The sequence below is a fragment of the Helianthus annuus genome, chromosome 7 (assembly GCF_002127325.2).
Source record: "Helianthus annuus cultivar XRQ/B chromosome 7, HanXRQr2.0-SUNRISE, whole genome shotgun sequence".
Classification (NCBI taxonomy): Eukaryota; Viridiplantae; Streptophyta; class Magnoliopsida; order Asterales; family Asteraceae; genus Helianthus; species Helianthus annuus.
In genome coordinates this window covers 42,840,718-42,862,516 of record NC_035439.2, presented here as the reverse complement: position 1 = coordinate 42,862,516, position 21,799 = coordinate 42,840,718, and the positions used below count along the sequence as shown (strand labels likewise).

Below are 21,799 nucleotides of genomic sequence, written 5' to 3'. Positions count from 1 at the left end.
TTTTCTGAACCCAACTCGAAACTTCACATTGCTTTTGATTTGTTTTTCAAGAAGCATCTCATAACCATTGCAAGATTTAACCCATTTTTCACAGGTAATCTGAGTGGATTGCAACTCCTTTCGGTTGAAGGTAATAGCAGAACCGACCCAACCATAACACATGTGTGTTTCCCGCCGCATCATGTGATCACCCTTCTGGTCTATATTAAACAAGCTTGTGGTGGTGTAGGGACCAAACATCTTACCTAAGTCCACAATGGTGTGTTTAACATTTTAAAGCCGTGTAACTAAAGTGATATGAATAGTTAGTCTGTAAGTTAAGAACTTTTTTTTAATGCATGAAGTACAACCTTAATATGTAGGTAAATTAGTCTTTCAAACATTAATTACATTAAATCCTCTATTTTTATTGTACTTTAATCCCTCATCTTTAACAAATTCTAATTAATTAGTAATTACATTTTTTTCCTTATGAAAAACTAATTACCCCATGTTTTTTAAACGAACATATCTTTTTTGTACATTATTTTTTTTTAAATTACACTATAAAAACGCACATTTTATTCTGTTTAATTTGAGTAAAGTATTGCTTAACTGATAACAAAAAACCGAAATTAACTGATAACCGAAAACAAAAATTAACCAAAAAAACCACATTAACTGATAACCAAAAACCGAATTAACCAAAAACAGTTGTCATTTTTTTTACTCTTGTTTAATTAAAATTAACCGAATCAAACAATTTTATATTTTCATGTATTTCTAAATTTTATATTTTTTTTGAACGACAAATTTGGATCACTAACGGATCACCGGAGTATCATCGTGCTACCAGCGGAACCACCCGATCATATCCAACTCCACTAGGCAATAATGCCTCACCAATTCAGAAGAAAACCCAATAAATATGGGAAAACCCTCTTGTGGGAATTGAACCTGGGACCTATTGGTCCCAAAGCTTTATCTCACCACCAATGAAATTCTAATTCTAAATTTTATATATATATATTTTATATACTATATAATTTGCAACATTTTGTTGCATTAAAGCTTGTACATAAAGCATTGTAGACATTTTGTTGCATTAAAGCTTGTACATCAAGCTTTGTAGATGTATTATGCATCTTATGGTTGTACCCAATATGAGTTTAAAACTTTGAGCCACAAGAAAGTACAAGTGATTATTGCCTAGGGTGCCCCATGATAATGCATGAGTCTGTAGCAAGCATAAGACCATGTGTAATGGGGCTGGAACTTCAAGCTCCTTCCATATGGCTCCTAGTATAGATATAATTTGTAACACTTGTACATCAAGCTTTGTAGATGTATTATGTATCTTATGGTTGTACCCAATGTGAGTTTACAACTTTGAGCCACAAGAAAGTACAAATGATTATTGCGTAGGGTGCTCCATGATAATGCATGAGTCTGTAGCAAGCGTAAGACCATGTTAAGTGGGGCTTGAACTTCAAGCTGCTCCCATATGGCTCCGAGTATACATAAAATTTGAAACACTTGTATGCATTAAACTATTGTACATCATCTTTTACAATTTAACCTCACAACTTTTTTACTTTCAACTTTGGTCCACTATAATTTTCATTTCTCGCAAATTTTTTTCTTTACGTTCCGCTCTAAATTTTGCGAATTAACACGGCGCAACGTGCGTGTGTGGTTAAACATTTTTACGTTGTCTATTTTTTTCTGTTTGACAGGTTTATCGTAACGCGAGGGTCCTAGATCGACTTAGTTATTCTTTTATATGTTTTACGTTTCGGTTTAATTTCTTCGCATTAACACGCCGCAACTTTAGTGTTGGTGGTCGTTGGCAGTAGTGTGGCATTGGTGTTCCCCGCCGCAACGCGGGGTGCTTAATCCTAGTTTAAATCTCAATTTCATTTCAGTTGGAAATAAGTGAAGGGGTGTGATTAGTAGTCTGTAGGGCGGGTGTCACCCGTCGGCTTGAGATATTGCCGGCGGAAGTGAAGAACAACAACCCTTGTTTTAGCATAGCATAGCATCGCATCTCCAGGTTTGCGATTATTTGGCTACCTTTAAATTGTTTACATATTAGCTATTTTTGCTTCTAATCGGACAGTAGTTGTATGGGTTTGCTTGTGGTAATGATGTATCCCCCCGAATTAGGTTTTTGTTTCAAGCTTATTAGTTGTTTGCCCGTTTGGTTGCATTTCTCACACTATCTGCTTTGTTTGTACAGTTTGTCCTTGCCTAATGGATTTGCCAAAATTTAGGCCCCCCAAGGGGGGTCATCAGGAGTTAAGCTGCAACCTTTATGTCGCTAATTGTGGGCCGGCTGTTGGACTTACTTTAGATCGTATTGCGTCCGCCTTCAGCTCCTATGGGACAGTAAAAGGAGTATATCCTGCTGATGAAAGTGGTTGTCGTGTTATCGTTTCATACTATGATGAGACTTGTGCACAGTCAGCACTTAAGGCACTCAACCGAAATCCATGTCATGATCTTGGAGGCCGTTCTTTGCACATTCGTTATTCCGTTGAACGCCCACCATGCCAGGTATCAATGCCATGTCCTTGAATTTGAATCTATTTCAACTGTGAATATGGTTGATGAACCGGGTCTAATTGAGTTGATCAGATTTTAGGTTCATTTGATAACTGCTATGGAATCACCTAGAAGAATAAAAACCCCCTAACATACATACTAACTAGCATGTAAGTCTTTTGTCTCGGAGTTTGACATACGTGAAACGGATGTGGTGTTTAGAAACTTAATTTATAAGTCGAACAAAGTTTCAGAACTTGACCAGTCATGTGTGTGATCCAAGAACCTAACTTCATATCACAAGAAAGTTGAGGGATTTCGATACCTACAACTTGAAAGTTTTTACAAAATTAACCCTGCCTAAATGTCTCTTTAGAGGTGGTGGAATAGGTTGGTAGAGTAACGAGTTGAGATTAAAATCATTAAATATAGGTAACCTTTCTGTGCAGATCGGATTCCCCAAAAAAAGTTTTTTGTTCACTTTCTTTTACCCTTTGATAATGTTAAATACGATTCGAAAAACTATAGTATCATGATAATAATCTGACTTATAAAAGTAATTATTCATTTTATTTCCATTCATTCAGATTACTTTCCACCTGTTTCACTCATTAGACCTGTTAGCGCAAATCAAGCCATTCATAGGTTGAAACTGCCACTTGTACTATCTTTATTAACAAGGGGGAGTATCAAAGTGGTAAGTTAGGTGGTTGCTATAACAAAATGGTATCGAGTATACTTCATGGTGATTGTTCCATGCAAGTTATTTTCTTGTGTTTAATTTCTTAAACATGGCCTCGTTGATTGATAGGTGAAAAGTGGTGATTCGGTTCAGGTGTCTTTAGAAGCGTCAGAATTGAATATTCCAGGAATCTATTTGATCCATGACTTTGTTTCAGCTCAAGAAGAGGAGGTAAGGGATCTCTGCTTTCTATACATACAATACAAGCCACTATATTGACCCGTAATCCAACCCCCACCAGCTCACCTCTTACCATGTGTCATGAACTTTCTTGGATTACTTTGTTCATATAGTAGATATCATATTGTATCTTTTCTTCTTTTTTTTTTATATTTTTTATTTTCTTTACAATTTCAGCAACTGATTGCTGCAGTTGATGCAAGGCCTTGGCATAGTCTTGCAAAAAGAAGGGTTCAACATTACGGCTATGAATTTTGCTATCACGTAAGTTGCCAACTCCTCAACTGTGGATCCTATCTAAAGTCGATTCTTATTTATGTACGCACGAAAATAACATACTTGAGATTTTCGTTCATTGATGCATTGTATCACAATTTGATGGTTAAACTAGTTCTAATATTGAGCATTGATCAAACCATGTTTGTTGGTGCAGATAAGAAATGTTAACACAGAACAGCAATTGGGTGCACTTCCCTCATTTGTTACATGTATAACTGAGAAGGTCCCTTTGTTTAAGAAGCTTGATGAGGCTGCAGACATATCACTAGACCAGCTCACGGTAATTTATATCCATAAAATGATACACTGATGTTGTATATGCATCGAAAAATAAGTTATCGTTGAAAACTTTTTTTGTTCTAAACCGTAGAGAATGTCCTACTATAATCTAATCATTACTAGTTAGTTACCAAGAGAAGAAAGATGATGGATGAAATATATTCTTTCTAATTTAGTTGCAGCTATTCCTCCTTCAATTAATTATCTTAGTTTTCTGTATCTTTTTAAATTAGAAAGGAGAGAATTATTAGATCATATCTACCTGTTTATTCTCTTGAGAAAATTGGTTAAATTAGTTCGTACAAGTTAAGTGACCTCGGACTAATTTAAAATAGTGTTGCTTGAATGGCCATAACTTAAAGGTAGAGGTGGTGGTGTCGAGTCATTTCAGTTTTGGTTCTGTTCCATTTCTAATGGGTCAAAATGGGTAGCACAAAAAAACAATAGCTTAGCAGGCCCAATGTATATTTCCAGTGCATGAAACCTCCTAAATTATTTTAGAGTAAATTGCCCGGATAGTCCCTGTGGTTTGACAATTTTTCACCTTTAGTCCCCATGTTTCTAAAATTACATGTTTGCTCCTTGTGGTTTGGTAAGTTGTTACTCGGATAGTCTCCGGATTAGTGGTAAGTTGTGGTTTGGTAAGCGTGAGGCGCAACAAGGCTCACGCCCTGGGCCTTTTTCACTCAGCGCCTAGAGTAATTACAAGAAGCCCTAAAAAGGAACGCTTTTTTGGGATTTTCTGGGCTTTTTTAGCCTGAGGCGCGCGCCTCTTGTACCCGAGGCGTTTTATGCATCTAATTGTTGTACCTTGGGTTTTTTTGGCTTGTACATGCAGCTAAATTCATACAAAAACCTTATAGCTAAATTATGGGTAGGGAAAGCTAAAAACCTATGAGATATATATGGGGTATATAAAAAAATATATAATTAGCTTGCGCCTCGGGTACGAAAAGCCCGCCGCTTTTGCGCTTTGCACCTCGGTTTTAGACCACGTCGCTTTTATGCGCCTCTCGCTTTTTAAAACCAAGGATGGACGTTAGTATTACTATTTACAGTTGAGTGTGAAATGACTTATATACCTTTATTAATAAAAAATAATTAAAACATTAAAAGAAATAAAAAATAATCATTTAATTTTAAATGGCACCACCAAACCCCCCACCCAATTAGCACCCTCCAACTATGTGGGACCCACATGCAACCACATCTTCAGCCTCCTCCACCTTCGTCGTCTCTGGCCAAGAACTCCGGTCTCCTTCGCATGTCACCGACCGTCATTTCCACAACCAACAAGTATGCTTAACACAGCTAGAAAAAGCAATTTATGAGCAATTTCAAACAGAAGTTGCAAAAGTTCTCTCCATTCACCAGCTAGATTTCCACAAGCGTCATCATCATATAAAACCTTTTTAACCCATAAATTTCACCGATTAAGTCTTCCCATTTTCACAGTAATGGAGATTTTCATGAATCATGATAACAAATATTTCCGGCGACCTTGTTGGTAACACAAATATACGATTGTACATGAGGAAACCGGTATACCGAATGCCAACAAAAATGGGATCCGCAAATGACCTTGTTGGAGCAACTCTTCTCCGTCACTCCTCCGCCGTGGGATCGACAAATGACCTTGTTGTACATGGTGGTAGTTTAAGACGCGAGTTCTCTTTTTCTGTCAGTACGGTGGTTGCAGGTTTCCGACAAATGTTGCCGGAGTCATCGTTTTTCCGATGGTTCACACGAGTGGGTTAAAGCGGTTGCAAAATCGATCGCAACCGTTGTATTTCCCGGAGAGCTGCAGGTTACCATCTTGAATCTTGAATAGAAAAGCCAGAAAGAAGGGGAAGGTTGGGGTGTTTAGGTTAAGGAGATGGAGATGATTACGATGGAGTTGGTGTTTTGGTTAGGGTTTTCTAACAGGATATAGAAGATGACGGTGGCCCAATTAATTTTTTATAATATTTTTTAGGTGGTAGGTGGGCCCATTTGAATTGTTTTATTTATTTATTTTTTTAATAAGGGCATTTTTTGTCATTTTACATAAACTTAACTAAGCAAACTAACAACCATCCATTTAGGGGACTATCCGAGTAACCAACGATCAAACCACAGGGAGCATACATGTAATCTTAGAAAGTTGAGGACTAAAGATGAAAAACTGACAAACCATAGGGACTATACACGTAATTTACTCATCATTTTATTTAAAACTATATGTTTATTTTGTAATTGTATTTGACACACTAATAATAATTTATATATTTTAAAAAATATCTTGGACACAACCAGTGCCAAAAGTTACCTCTTTTGACCCGATACTGAAGCCTCCTATTTTTTCCAGCTCCAACAGTTAGCCTAGGAATGAATGTATATCACGTCCTTGGGTTTGCAAGTGCTTAAGATATTTTGTATTGTTTTGACACAGGTAAATGAATACCCGAGAGGTGTGGGTTTATCCCCGCATATAGACACCCATTCAGCATTTGAGGGGTCAATTTACAGTCTTTCATTACTAGGATCTTGCATTATGGAGTTTAGAGCATCCGTTGGTGATGAAAAGGATACAAATTTTGTAAGGAAGGCTCTTTATCTTCCCCCTCGATCAATGCTCTTGCTTTCCGGAGAAGGAAGATATGCTTGGCAACACTATATACCCCACCACAAGGTATCAATGCTTTCGGCTTTTATATCTGACATATTCAATCCATAGATTCGTTTTTTAGAGGTGACGGTTTTGACTTGTTTTTTCTTATCAATGAGTCAATTTGCTTTGTATTTTCTTTTAGGCGAGTCAAATAAAAAAATTAATTACAACGCTGAAACGGGGGAAAAGGGTTAAAAGTGGGCGAAACTAATGCATATAACGCCCTAATCGTTTTGCGATTATTGGTGGCATAAGATCTTTTATAGTTAACGCATTCATTAATTATTAAAAAAATTAAGTGGAGAAAAAAGAGTTTGCGATTCAACCTGCCCATCAATTGATGTGGCTACTGTTTGAATTTGTTTGGTAGGTTGATATGGTGAACAATACTATTATTGAAAGGGGTCCGAGAAGAGTATCCTTCACATTTCGCAAGGTATGTATGTGAACTGTTGCATTGCATTTCATGTCCTGCTAATGCATTATTGGTGTTTAGCCTTTTATTACCAAGAAGGTGAAAAATAACATAATGATAATGTGCATAGGATGTGTATTGGGGTTAAGAGTCCCTATGGTCGAGTTCGCATCAATTGCTTTTTGAAGAATTGGAACTTGTACGTCTCTTTGAAAATTGAGAAACTGTTCAATCTGGGTTGTGTTTTAACCCAAAAAATGTGTCAATATGAGATTTAGTTGAAGAGGGACAGGTCAAATGATCGATAACAACTTCCTAAATAATTTATATTTAGAGACCTAGGGTATCATTGTAGTAATAATGTCTTTGTAATCATAGTTAAGACATTAGTTATTTATAGTTGTAAAAGAAATGGACAAAAATTAGTGTTTGGGTCAATCCGTTACATCCCATAAGAGAAAATTGCATGTTTTAGCTTCGATCAAATACCCAACCCACCAATTTTTAATCCCATGTGTTTGTAGGTCAGAAAAGGACCATGCCCTTGTGATTACCCTCAATTTTGTGATTCCCAGAGGTAAAACAAGAATAGCTTCCCATTCCATTGGAGTGTTTTTGTCAGGTAAATGGTTGATCCATTGCGCAAGACGTTCTTCGTTTTTATACCTGTTTAATATCTTCGATCCACTGAAGCATCAGGACTGGGGTTGTAAGCATTATAACGATTTTGAAAGTAAATAAGACGCAACCCATATGCCATGTCGATTAATTTTTGCTTGAACATAATCTTAGATCAATCTTTTCAAAAATCAGGTACAATTTTACAAATGATTTGTCAGTGTGAAATTTATTTATTTGTGAACACTTTTGCGCTTCAATTCAGCCTAGCATCCTCTAGTCGTCCATCAATTATACAAAATGAAAAGCTTAGTATGTTAGTGTAGAAAAAACACACCTAGGTGAGTGCTTGCAGACACAATATCAACATGTATCAAGGGGCGTCTGAGTTTCGTATATGGGTAGAGACTAGAGTGGATCATTTAACCTTGGCTTTTTTATAGAACTCCTAGAGATTGTTATTCGTTTTTGACGATCAGATTTCTTGAATTGCAACTTCAACACTTGAAGGTCTTGTTTCTCATTTCGTGGTTTTTTTTTTTTTTTTTTTTTCTTCACACCAAGAAGTCTAATGAAACGTCAAATAAGCTGAGTTGGTAATTTTATGAAGGGGTTGAAAATCAAAGTGCATTAAATGTTATTTTTAAGAATTAAAGAAGTAAATGTAAAAACATACAACAAGTTTTCAATTGCTGCTGTAAATACATTTTCACTATCTAAAATATTTGTGTAAAAAACTTTTTATTTTGCATAATATTGATGGTATAACTATTATAGACCTATTGATTCTTATGAGATTGCGATTTTAGATTTGCAAACATTTTGATGTTTAAGTCTTTCCGAGGGAGAAAATGTGACATTAAACGCTCCTTTTAAATCACACGATATATGACATTCGTTGTACCCTACTAAACTACGTCACTCAAAAACTTAAATTTAAGTTTTTTCTTAATTATCTCTAGGACACTAAATGCTTAAAATTTTTCTTAATTATCTTTAGGACACTAAATGCTTATAACAAACTCAGAAAAAGGACAAGAGAGAGTTTTGGATCAAGAACAGTACAATCATTCACTACCTTTTTGATCTGTCGTGATTAGAATATCTAATTACATAATTTGCAGAAGCATGATACTATTTTATAAGGTCACATGAACGATGCCACACCAATGAAAAACCTCTACTACCCGGCAAGTTTTACTCACAGATGCTATCTCAATAGCCCTAGATATAGATAGATGCATTTTCTCAAGCATACACAAGAAGAATATGTGATTCTATCAAACACCTATGATCAGAGTACGCAACTATGATGAATCGTTTTTGCTTGTCGAATTAAGCAGATAAAGCTAAATTGCAATTCCAGAAAGAAAAAGCATAAGAACGGACCTGTTCCATAGCGTTTTGTACAGTGGAGTGGCAAGGCCTAATTTACGGTGGATACAAAGGACGGCAAGGGAGGTTATGTCGTAGTATGTAATCCTTGGTGACGTAGAGGAGATTGGGCATGAGAGAAATAATATATTATTTGGTAGTTATGGTAAGAACCTTCTAAGCATGAACCTCAATGAAATGACAGTTGATGATCATGCCCCCATCAGCATTATCATCGACAATACTCGTCCCTTTAAAAACATCCTTGACCTCAAGAATGGAGTTCGGAGTAGACTTGGCGAAGCCCAAAGAGGGCACCACTCGGTGTTTGTGGTGGCCTTTGTATGAATATAGTTGAAAAGCCTTATCAATCGGCTTCGCTAGAGCAATTTTGGGAGTTGAAAAGCGAAACTTGTCGGTTAGCTCTCGGTTAGATATTCTTTAGTTGTATAGTTCTATTTTCTTGTGTTTCAAGTTAGTCGAACCACCGGGTTACAACCATTTTAGCCACCTTAAAAATCAACTTCCACACCCTTAACCCAAGCCAAGTTACAACCCAAACAAGACCTCATGATTTATGTTATATTTTTTTCGAGTGATTAGATTTGATCCTTCCACAAGCTTATGATGTCGCATAGCCATCGTCTTGGCATCGAGTGTTCTAAACATACTCCATGATTTGTATGTGCACCTATATTTAGCCGAGTGTGTGTGAACATTGTGAGGATGTAAGGTGAACTTGTAGGGATTTCTAAGATGGACCATTGCTCATAGATGTATTTTCCATACTTTTTGGTTTTTCCTTCATGTCGAGTACTCCTTGATTGTTATAGCCCGAATTATTTATTTGTGCCTATGAAATGCTAGTTGAGATGATTACCACTGAGAGAGTTTTGTTCGTTTTAGTTTGCTTGAGGATAAGCAAAGTTCAAGTGTGGGGATGTTTGATATATAAGAATTTATACATCTTTTAAACGTCAAATATGCCCCCGTTTATGTGAAAACTCTTTGTATTTTCATTGATTTTGGTTCTCATTTGAGTTGTTTGTGAAAATACAAGTCCGGGCTTTGGCCCGGTGTTGAAACAGGGGCTTTTGGAGCAAAATGGAGCAAAAATGGAATATTCCAGCAAACTGCCAGATATGGCACGACCGTGCCAACTCCTCGCACGACCGTGCTAGGCCAACCAACGTCGGCACTCTCATCAGCATCATCAGTCAGCCAGCACAGTCATCGATAATCAGCGATCCGCACGACGGTGCCAGCACTAAGCACGACCGTGCCAGGTCCAAAACAGCTTCTGACCAGCTCATTTCCGAGATCACACCTGTCATCGTCGACAATTCATCGATACGCACGATCATGCCATGGGCTGGCACGGTCGTGCCACCTCGGAAATCTTTGAGTGGGAGTTTTCAAGAAATGGTAGCAAACAAGGTCGATAGACGAAAAGTGACTCTGACACTTGCCATGCACGACCGTGCCAAAAGGTGGCATGGTCGTGCCAAACGCGCAACGGTTTATATACAAGTTTCAAGCTCATCTGCAAGGGAGTTGGAGCATCTTGGTAAAGTTTTCTCTAAAAATTCTGGACTTGGAAGTTTGTTGGAGCCAAGGAGGAGCTTTGAAGAAGACTTAATCATTGAAGATTCACTCATTTACCACTTTAATCTTGTCTTTAAACTTGGTTAGCTTACTTTATACATTATGAACAATTTAAGCTTTCTTATAGCTAATCTAGTGGTTACGAGCCTTATGGGCTAAACATTTGTGTTGCTTAAACTTTTTTGAAGCTAATGAACATGTGATAATATGGAAGAAGATGTGATGATTGTTCTTGTTAATCTTCATAGTAATGTTTAGTCTTGTTCTTGGAGTTCATGTACATGTTTAAAGTTGTTGTGCTTGAATGTTTGATCATAAGTATTTACATGATGTGTTGGAAAGCCCATGTAAATATTATGATTATTGAATCTTGTTAACTTGTTAGGTTGATTCATAGCATGAAACTAGGAATGGTAATTGTTAACATGAATTGAATGATGATTTGAACATGTGCATGGATTCTTGCATTTAGATTTGGAAAGATCAAAAGAATGTTTATATGAATTCTATGGTTTGTCTTTGTGTTAGTATGATGATTTAGGCCAAGATTGTTATCTAGCATGACCATGCTTGTGGTTCATATCAAAAACAAGATGAAGATGTTGGTTACTTGAAACCAAGTTAGGATGATTAGTGTGTTGTTCATATTAGTTTTCCCTAATTTGTAGAGTTAGGAGTTTTGACAAACAGATAACTTATGATTAAAGATTAACATCAACTTAGCAAGTGAACTTAAAAGAATAATTTTTAGGTGATTAGAATGTTAATTCATTTTAAGTTTTCCTACGAATTATAAGACTAGGAAGCCTTGATTGGGGACTTAGTTGAATTTTAGAGTTTCCATCATCACTAGCTCTTCCCCTTAGTTGTCACATGTTTGTTAGTGGATACTTAATTTAGGCAACCTTTCTTAGATATTGTTATTTTTTAGAATATTTATTAGTTTATTGTTTGCAAGTTAAGTTAGAAAAACCAAACCTGTTAATTGAAAAGGCTTTAAAGTAACAAAAGTTTAGTATCGAGACACCGCGTCCACATATTGATATCCGGTTCTTACCGATAAACTATATTACCACTCGACGGGTACACTTGCCCTTTTGTGTGTGTAGTTTAGTTCTTAGGTGAAAATCATTTTAAAACTAAACTAGCAATAAGACCCGCGCGCGTTGCGGCGCAGGTACGTCGCAAACATCGCGGGTACGTCGCAAACATCGAATGGATTAGTCCAAACGTTATGTGATGTGTTAATCATATGAACACGTGCATTTCGACGTATCCGATTAAACTCAATGTAATCTTTATAAGCATTGCGATTGGACCAAAAGATAAAGAATCAAATTAATACCGTACAATCATAACGTATTATATGTTACCCGACTCATGCATAGAAAACGTGACGCATGTAACAGAAAAGTTGACACGTATAATTAAAATAGATTAATTAGAGCTTTTGAAAAAAAAAGGAAAAAAAGAAACCACAATTTGACTCCACTCGATTCGAAACAAAATTTGCGAAACATTCATATAATAAGCACGAAAACATATTATATTTGACTTGACTCGTTTTCCAAAAAAATTTACGTAAAAACATACACCAACTCGAATTTATACCGAAACGTATATAAAAATATGCACGTAAAAATGATTTTATTAAACGAAAACGTATTATATTTTACCTGACTCATTTCCAGTAAAAGTTTATGTCGAAAAGTAGAGCAAATTGAATTCATACTGGCACATACATAAAAATATGCACGTAAAAGTAGTTTTTATTTTTTTTTTAAGTAAAGGAGGTATAGGGGTAAACTCGAAACAAATTATTAGTAAAAAACTTAATAGGTTAAATATGTTCGTAAAATCGTGTCAAGTAACACTATTGCCATACCACTGCCAGCGACCACCAACTTCAGAAGAGCTTGTAAAAGTAAAATAAATAAAAAAGGAATAAATAACACCGAACGAAAAACAGACGTAAAATTGTTGAACCACGCACGCCCGTTGCACATGTTAATGCGGAAAATTAGACCGTAACATAAAACGTAGAAAAAAATAACTAAGTCGATCTAGGACCCTTGTGTGCGATGAAATTGCCAAACAGAGAAAAATAGACGCGTTGCGATTAACATGTTAAACGGGAAAAAATGACCAACAAATGTTGAACCCCACACGAACGTTGCAGTGTGTTGACTCGCAAATTTAGAACGAAACGTAAAACGAAAAACTTATGAAAGATAAAAGTATGAGGGACTAAAGTTGAACATAAAATAGTGTTTGTGTAAATTGGAAAAGATGAAAAGTTTTGGGTTAAAAGTAAAACATTCAAAAGGGTTAAAATGTAGAAGATAAAAAACTTTTGGATTAAAAGTGAAAATCAATTTTTTTTTGAAAAACACTCAATGCATTAGGTACAACAATATAAGCAACAATATGTTGCTTATTTATAGTGTGGTAATTTGTGTGAAGGAAAATTCATTTATAAAAATATATATAATTCACGCACATCAGGCCTCCACATATTTGTTCACAATAATGTTTGATTGGGGTTTTTCATAGTTGTAGACGACTGATTTGTAGCAAAAAAGTCGATTTACCCTTTTTAGTGGCAAACATGAAACTGTGGTGGGTTATGGTAGTGTGGTTACGGTGGTGTAGGGTGGTTCAAATGGTGGTTGTTTTTGGGCAGGAATGGTGGTGACCGACATGTCGGAATCTGTGGTGGGTTACGGTGGTGTGGTTGGAGGTTATTAGTGGTGGTGTGGTTGCAGGTTCTTGATAAATTGAAGAATTCATGTTTTTAGGTGTTCTTGCGTAAATGACAATAATACCCTTCCTGCTGACGGTCAACTAACGGGGGGTTGTAAACTGTAGCACTTTTCAAACGTTGAGGTTGTAGCTGACAATAAGTTCCTTAGGGGCGTTTATTGTGATTTTTGCTACATACCTCAGGGTTGTAAATTGAGGTTTAATCTAAATTTATTAGATAGGTTTGGGCTTCTTGGCTTTTGTTTTGGGTAAAGGGTTACCCCGGTGATTCTATTAAAAACAATCCCAAATAAGTACAAGTAGTGAGGATGTGTTCCACACTAGTTCATATACAGGACATTCCCCATATATGTAAGCCAAACAAAAACAAAAGTACCGATGACTCCACATAACCTAGCCTACACATCATGAAGAGATATCTAGTAGACAAGACAAAACAAAACAAAACTAAAAATCATCCTCCATCATCAAAAATGAAGTTGCCACAAACCGGCAGCCCCTTAACACGAACCAAAGACAAACTATCCATTAGAGAACTTCGTGGAAGAGGTGCTTGCTCCTGCTTTCGAAGACACATGATATGAACCCGAAATCATAAATTCATTAGTTTCATTATAGACTTCAAGAACCTCCTCATCATCCGAGTCCTGCTGGTCATGTTTGTCACACCCTGACTTTTGCGGAAGCGTGGTTATTTGGTGTGACTTCTTAATACCATAGCATTCAATCATAACAGTGCTATATGGTAAAATCCCAAAAGATATTCATCCATAAAAGTTAAGTTTGAAAATACCACACATACTTGTCTGAAAACATCGACACCAAATTTAAGTTACAAACCATGACTTGTTTAAATGAGTTCACAAAGACTCATCAAAAGACGTTAATTAAAAACCAAGTTTAAAAACATGTATCTATACACCTCCTAAACTTTACGACCATGGATGACATCCTTTATTCAAACGCAACTTGAAGACATAAGCATGCACCTGCCAGATCCACTAGTTTCCTGAAATACATGTACTTTAAAAACGTCAACAATAGTTGAGCGAGTTCATGTGTTTATGTAAGTATGTATAAACCTTTGTAAACCATGTATGTATGTATGTATGTATGTATGTATGTATGTATGTATGTCCCGGTATGAAAGCAAACAAGGAAAAGATCACCAATGGTTTGCAAGGCCACTGATATGTGTGACGGTGTAGGAAGACTCAAACCTAGCAAAGTTGTACCGGACTTCCGGCTGGAAGACATAGTCACCCTATGGGCCACCCTGGTCCTCATGGGTGTGGGCTCGCTACACCCAAATAGATCTATCACTCATGCTCCTCGGTCCTTATACGAGGATTAATGGTCCCAAGTATCCGCCTACCCAATCACATGATCTATGGTTCTTTCCTAGGCTAATCATACCAATAGTATTTGTATGTAATCCTTTTGTAACATGTATTTCTCCCCCGAAGTTATAAAACTGAAAACAGTTAGAAGAAAAGGGGGACATGAACTCACTGTATTGCGTCTTCAGAACTAGCAACTCAAGTCTCCGCAGCAAACACGACTACCTACAGTGCACTAACGCCTATTAGATGAACGGGCCGTGCCTTGGCTTAGAGTTTAACGTTTTTGAGTTGCGTTTCTTATGTTATTCCAAGTTATAATTATTTGTTAAAATAATAATTATTTTAACTTTAAATTACCGTTAATTTTGGAATAATGGTTAAACAATATTTCCGTATTAATACTTCTCAAGTATTTAACTCCGTACCTTCCCTCCCGAGGGTGAGGGTATTTTATACATATACTTTCGTATTTCCCGTATTCGTATTCTCAAACTAATATATTTCCAAGTCTCACTTTAGAAAATATATATAACTTATTTGTCAAAAATAATGTATTCAAAGAAAATATATATTTTTCCCAAAAATCATACATCTTCTAAATATCCAAGAAAATATATTTTTACTTTCCAAAAATAATATATTTTCCCCTTGTTGAAAATATGTTGTAACTTGGTAATATTTACAAAAATCGTATTTTCACTTCTTGTACCCAAAATAATATTTACCAAAAATATATGTAATGGTATTTTTCGGAATATTTTGTAAGTTACGTTTTATCGTTCGGTTTCACAATATCAAGTGTGTAACTTGTGTATTTATTCCATGATATTCTTGGTATCATTTTGGATTTGTGAATTCTTGGTATTTGTTAAGTTATATTATTTTACCCTAAAATAATATAACTATTCTACAAGGTATACAAATATTCACAGAAGTGTCTTTAATATAAAATATATATATTTAACCACTTTTATTTACAAAAACCAACCTCCAATACTTGTATTTTTGTAACAAAACTTATGGCAAAGTTTTTATTGAAAACCATAGCTAAAATACACTAGTAAATATTTGCTAGAAAATATTTCTAAGTGTTTGTATTTTTAGAAAATTCTGCCATAGTTTCCTTTGAAAATGGAGGTGTCCATGCTATTTAGCATATCATTTTCTTTTCAAAATCAACACACAATGATCAACAATCAACCCTAAACAATATTATACTTACCAAGTGTAAAAAGAAAAAACTATACAACTTTCATAACAACATGAACTTGATCTTTTCACAAAAACTTGTAGTAACTTGGTAGCGTTTATAGTGGACTTAGTTACCCTCTAAAGTGTGTTTATCCCTTTAAAAATCTCATTCTTAAAGAAACTAGGTGGTTACAACTTGTAATCACATTTTACAAAAATGTTTATTTATAACATTTTCTTGTTCTTCTAGTATCTCTACACTTGTTTTTCCACTAAAATAGTGTAAGTTTAAGTTTAAGTAAAAGCCATGATCTTTCAAAAATCATATTTTGAACTTGGTTTTCTTGGGAAATCATTCATAAATCTTGAATCTATAAGTTTACTAGCCTACTTTGTTTATTATTTTTCAAGAAACCCTTTCCTTTATCAAGTTCATGTTTTTACAAGAAGATGATCATCCTATGTTGTTACATAATCATCCTCCCACTTGCTAGATTATGTGTTTAATCACAATCTAGCAAGTTCCATATGATGATCAACATCACAATCTCTAGTAAACACAATCAAACATCATACATACACTAAACAACCTTATTTCAACATGATTTCATCATTTTAAGCTTTTTGTTCAAGATTCATGTATATGTCTTTTAGTGATCTTGTGATATACAACATGTTACATCTTTTATCCAACTAAAATGGAAGTAAACAAGGGTTATGAGAGATCTTACTACTAGCTCTAAGCTAGGGAAGAAACAAGATGAATATGGAGTGGATAATAGCTTGTGTGAGTGGTCCTTCAAGATCCATGTGCACCGAGCTTCATAAAACACCTTGTTACACCTTGAGATAACCTTGGATTGGTTGGATGATGATCGAAAAATGGTGATGGTGAGGGGGTTGGGGTCGGCCGAGAATAGGAGGGAGAGAGTATGAGAGTGTTGTGGTGTTTGTGAAGATGAAGATGCTTATGGATTCTTATAACTACATTAGAGCTTTTATCCCTTGGGTTTTATATTGGACAAGTACACTACATGATCTTATCATATCTAAACAAGATCAATCAAGAGATTTAGTGAATCATGCAAGATTTTGGGAGGTGGGGCCATACTTGTGGCCGATTACAACAAGGGGGGGAGGGGGTTAAATGTAAGTTGTAATGATAAGTAGGTAATTAATTAGGGTGTTAAGTGTAAAGTCTAGTGTTTTATGTGTATCTTGCATTATGTAGTATGTCAGGGTGTTCGGGAACCATAACTAGCTCAGAAAAAGTAAAACAATGCTTCTAGCAATATTTTGGTGTTCCAGGTAATGTCTGGTTGTTCGGTTAGATACCGGTTCGTTAAAGTGTCAAGTGATTCCATTTAGTGTTTATTAAGTACCCTTTTGTGACACTTTTAATTCCCGACACTTAGGAAAGCATACAGGACCATTTTGTCATATTTTTGCATGTTACTAGCATGTTAAAATGCTGATTTTTGCTGATTATTGCAGAATTCTGCACTTTGAGTGGGTTTTAGGCACTTCCCGGCACTTAAACTATCACCTAGTGACGCATTTTTATGGTCCTTACTTCCCTACACTCCATACTAGTGTAGTACCTTGTCTCTGGCCCTTACGGGGTCTCAAAACACTATCTGTCTATGTACTGACATTGTCAGCATGTTTCTGAGTTATCCGCTAACTGTGCTTACTGTGCTTTGTGCATCGTTTATGTCACTAATGTCTGTATATGATAAATGGTGTGACAGTATGAAATGTGATGCACATGTATGTATGATACAGAAATCAGAAAGCAGTTTAAGTCATCAGTTGTAATTAAGCACAGTCATTAAGCACAGTCATTAAGCACTAATCATTATTAATTAAATGTACAGATGCATGTAAATTTGACGGTTGTCACAATGTTGAGCGTCGCTAGTTTTACCCATATTCTGACCCTCATCCATTAAAACATCAAATGGATTTTGGGTTTTGACACTAGATGAAGGAACCGATGTAGTAGACCCACCATGGGGCTTGGATCCAACCGGGTGATATTCAAATATCTGCTTCTGTTTATTTACAGGAAACCCTGCTTTCCTAGCCACTCTCTTGCGATCCACATCCATAAAACCCTCATTCTCTACAACCAGCGGTTTCACTTGCTGTCGAGTATTGTTCCCCTCTTGCTTTTTCTGAGTCTTGGCTGGCCCTGCAGGAGCCCTCCTAATCTGCCTCGGGCATGTATCATCTGAATGGCCATATACTTTACAATGAGCACACCTAAGAGGACTCCATTCATATTCCACCCTCATTTTCTCTTTGATAAAACCTTCACTCTCAAGCTCTGGAACCGCTATAACTATCTCATCCTTAAAATTTGTAACAGCAGAAACTTGTATAAGAGCTCGAGCATATCTGCTCCTGCCCCAAGTATTCATGCACATTGACGTAGTGTACGAGTCCAAGAGCTTCGGCTTACCAATAGCCGTAGCAATCATACTCAATCCATCCTCCGTATACGCAGCAATCGGAACATCATGTATTTTGACCCACACTTGCAACTTGTTTACTTCATTCTTTTCTAGTTTTGAAGTTTGGAGACCAAATATTAAGAAATATAGGCTGAGCTCGGATAATCCAAGGACCTTCTTTAAGAACATTCATCATTCTAGCTTCATCAGCAAACTTAAAGAAGAAAAACCCATTAGCATTCATCATGGATTTTTGCAATCCAAACTTCTTCCAATTATTCCTCACAAAATAATCCACAACTGGGTATGCAACTCGGTCCCCTAAGAAGTATCCATACAGAGTATTTGCTAACTTGTCTTGAACTGCTCTGACATAATCACGAGGAAGCACCACATCGCAACCTTCATGCATAACAGGAGTTGCAAGAGTTCTGAAATTTAACTTGACTGACTTGGTTGCAAAACCGAATCTGCATAAGACATAGGTTTTGAATTGTTACCCCCATCACATCGTTTACCCTGAGATCCCTCACAAGCTTCCAATTTTTCCAAAACCCTAGTTTCTAGCCGCACCTTCTCCACAGGAACAGGAACAATGTTCTTTAAGAGTTCATCAACGACGTTTATTTTCCTGGGTTCAGATTGAGCCGTCTGAACAATTCCCCGACGCGGTAACCAGGTATTACCCTCAACATCAATCACACGGTTAGCAAAACCCTCAAAGGAGAATGAGGGTTTGCCGCAATCATCTTGAGGCGACACCCCAGCTTTTATACGTTCATCCATTCTGGACAATTCAACTCTCTCCTATTCGCAAGAAACAACCAACCATGCAGCAAAAATACCAAGACAACAACGATCGCAAAAAACAGAAACGAAATAAAACCCTAATCTAGCTTAACCCTAACCCATGAATCTTGCACAATCATATAGAGACGTCGGTGATTTAAGGTTTCAAAAACTGCAAATCTATACAATCTGTTCGAAACACAGAATCAAGGCGGCGATTGAAAACAAAAACAGAAACCCTAGTTTTAGAACGGTCACTACTGTTAACAGAATTCGTACTAGAGATTGGAAGGATCAAACGCTAATACAGACCTGTTAATCAGAAGATTTACGAAAAAAACTAGGGTTGCATGAGGAACAAAAAATCGCCCAGGCTAGAGAGAGAGAATTAGGGTTTTTTTAGTCTACGCTACTTTAACGCGTCATTTGCGCAAAAGCGCATTCGAATTTGGGCTTCTTGGCTATGTATTACTTAATTGGGCTTTTAAGCTAGTTGAGATACTTGATATGCTGGACCTGTTACTTAAATTGTTTTCATTATATTGGTTTCAGTTGGATAAATACAAAATCATATGGTCCAATTGGGTATAAATGGTATGGATCGGATCATCAATATGGATCTGATGTTCTAAAAACCTAAACAAAACCGACGTAGCTTTGAGGATACATACTGGTCGGAAAAAAATGGAGGAGGGTTACAAGATCTCAAACTAAACTTCGACAAACCTCTTGGTCTAATTCGATTCACAAATAGTTTGATCTCCAAGAAAGTGTATTTCGATGCTGCAAGTTTCTATTCGAGGAATTCGGTGACTTAATTTGTGGGTATTATTATAATTCTACAGATTTTGAAGACCATTATGTACCTTACCAAATGATTGTATAAAGTGGGAGTTTGGTAAGCAAAAAGGAATCGGAAACCTAATTTGAAGTCTGGTGGTATCGGCGGAAAGAAGCAACTTTTATACTCCTCCGACGGTACCTCTTTTATCTGTCACAATATACATACTCCTTTTCTTGGCAACTGGGCTGGGCTAGTGAAATGTCTATATTCAAATTCAATTCAATGATGCCATTTTAGGCCATATCATCTTCGCATAGCATACTTTAACCACATTTTTTTAAGAGTAAATTACAAGTTTTGTCCTTTATGTTTGTATTAAATTGCAGACGGTGTCATTTTTCTTTAAATTTGATGAGTTTTATCTTTAACGTTTCAAAATCATGCACGTTATGCTATTTGAGGCACCCAATTAAATTTTTTGGTTAAATACAGTCATATGCAAAACACATCAGGGTGTTCTTGTATTTTCACCTCTCCAAAAACTATTGTGTAACACAACTTAGGGCATGTTTGGCTAAGCTTTTTGAAACAACTTATTGACTTATTGGCTTTTTGAAAAGTCATAAGCTCTAAAATGGTGTTTGGCAATGAGGGTGTATGTGAGAGGGAAAAGTGACTTTTCCAAAAAGTCATTTGATACTGACTTTTCAAAAAGCCAATAAGTCAATAAGCTGTTTTCAAAAAGCTTAGCCAAACATGCCCTTAATAAAACAAGGAATGGGATCAAATACAAACACTTATTTTTGTAAGAACAGTAAGAAGCAACACATAATTGACAAGTGTCCCTTAATAAAAAATTAGTTTAGGGGTAATTTAGACCTTTTGACCATATTTATTTATAACTAATTAAAAATAACTATTAAAAAATCCCTAAATCCATGCAAGTTTAATTCAAATCAAACTTTGAATTTTTTAACATATTCATGATCTAGTAACTCTCCATGATCAAACCAACTTGCAGGAACCACCACAAAAAATATAATCAACACAACACTATATAATTAGCATAACATCCTTAATCGTTCTCCATTATCAGCATATCGTCCTTAATCATTCTCCATTATCAACATAAATGACATTAGCACAACATCCTCAATTGTTCTCCTTTATCAGCACATCAGATGTGCTGATTATATCTACTTTTGGTGTTTGTTTGTATTATATTGAAATTAACACATAATCAGCACATCGTCCTCAATCCTTCTCCATTATCAACATAAACGACATTAGCGCAACATCCTCAATCGTTCTCCATTATCAGCACATCAGATGTGCTAATTATATCTACTTTTAGTGTTTGTTTGTATTATATTGTAATTAACACATAATCAACACATTATCAGCATAATTATAAAACAACTTTTGGTAACTTTTTTTAAAGTCACTTTTATAAATAAAAAAAGGTATAGCAATATGGTACTCATATTAAAGATAAAAAAATACTTGATTTTATGGTATATTTTTTAAAAAAAAATAATGAAGTATATAAAAGTTATTTTAGTTTAAAAAACCTTGGTGGAATTTGTATTTAGTTGAAAATGGTCAAATGACTAGCAATTTTACGAAATTACCCCTAACTAGTTAGTACTAATTTTTAATTATAAGGGTTTTATTTATAATTAACCCCAACCCTTGATTTAAACTATCAATGATTTAGATCTATTCTTATGGTTCTTACAGTTAGCACTGTTTGTACAGGATCTCAACCCAATAAAACAAAATAAAAAGTAAAAAGATATTTAAGGGGG

General features: G+C 35.8%; 1 protein-coding gene across 4 annotated transcripts; it reads left to right on the top strand.

Annotated features, from left to right (window-relative positions):
* Positions 1 to 1,889: 1,889 nt before the first annotated feature.
* LOC110868608 (alkylated DNA repair protein ALKBH8 homolog) lies at positions 1,890 to 10,926 on the top strand. 4 transcript variants are annotated; one of them, XM_022117815.2, is made up of 8 exons: positions 1,890 to 2,032; positions 2,219 to 2,535; positions 3,335 to 3,436; positions 3,623 to 3,709; positions 3,879 to 4,004; positions 6,435 to 6,674; positions 7,024 to 7,089; positions 10,121 to 10,926. In XM_022117815.2, the coding sequence occupies exons 2-8, from the start codon at positions 2,233 to 2,235 to the stop codon at positions 10,298 to 10,300; spliced, it is 1,104 nt and encodes a 367-aa protein (XP_021973507.1). In that variant the 5' UTR covers positions 1,890 to 2,032; positions 2,219 to 2,232; the 3' UTR covers positions 10,301 to 10,926. The 4 variants fall into 4 exon arrangements, with proteins under 4 accessions (XP_021973507.1, XP_021973508.1, XP_021973509.1 ...); XM_022117816.2 differs by lacking the exon at positions 10,121 to 10,926 and adding an exon at positions 7,593 to 7,946; XM_022117817.2 differs by lacking the exon at positions 10,121 to 10,926 and adding an exon at positions 7,199 to 7,461.
* The last annotated feature ends 10,873 nt before the right edge of the window (positions 10,927 to 21,799 follow it).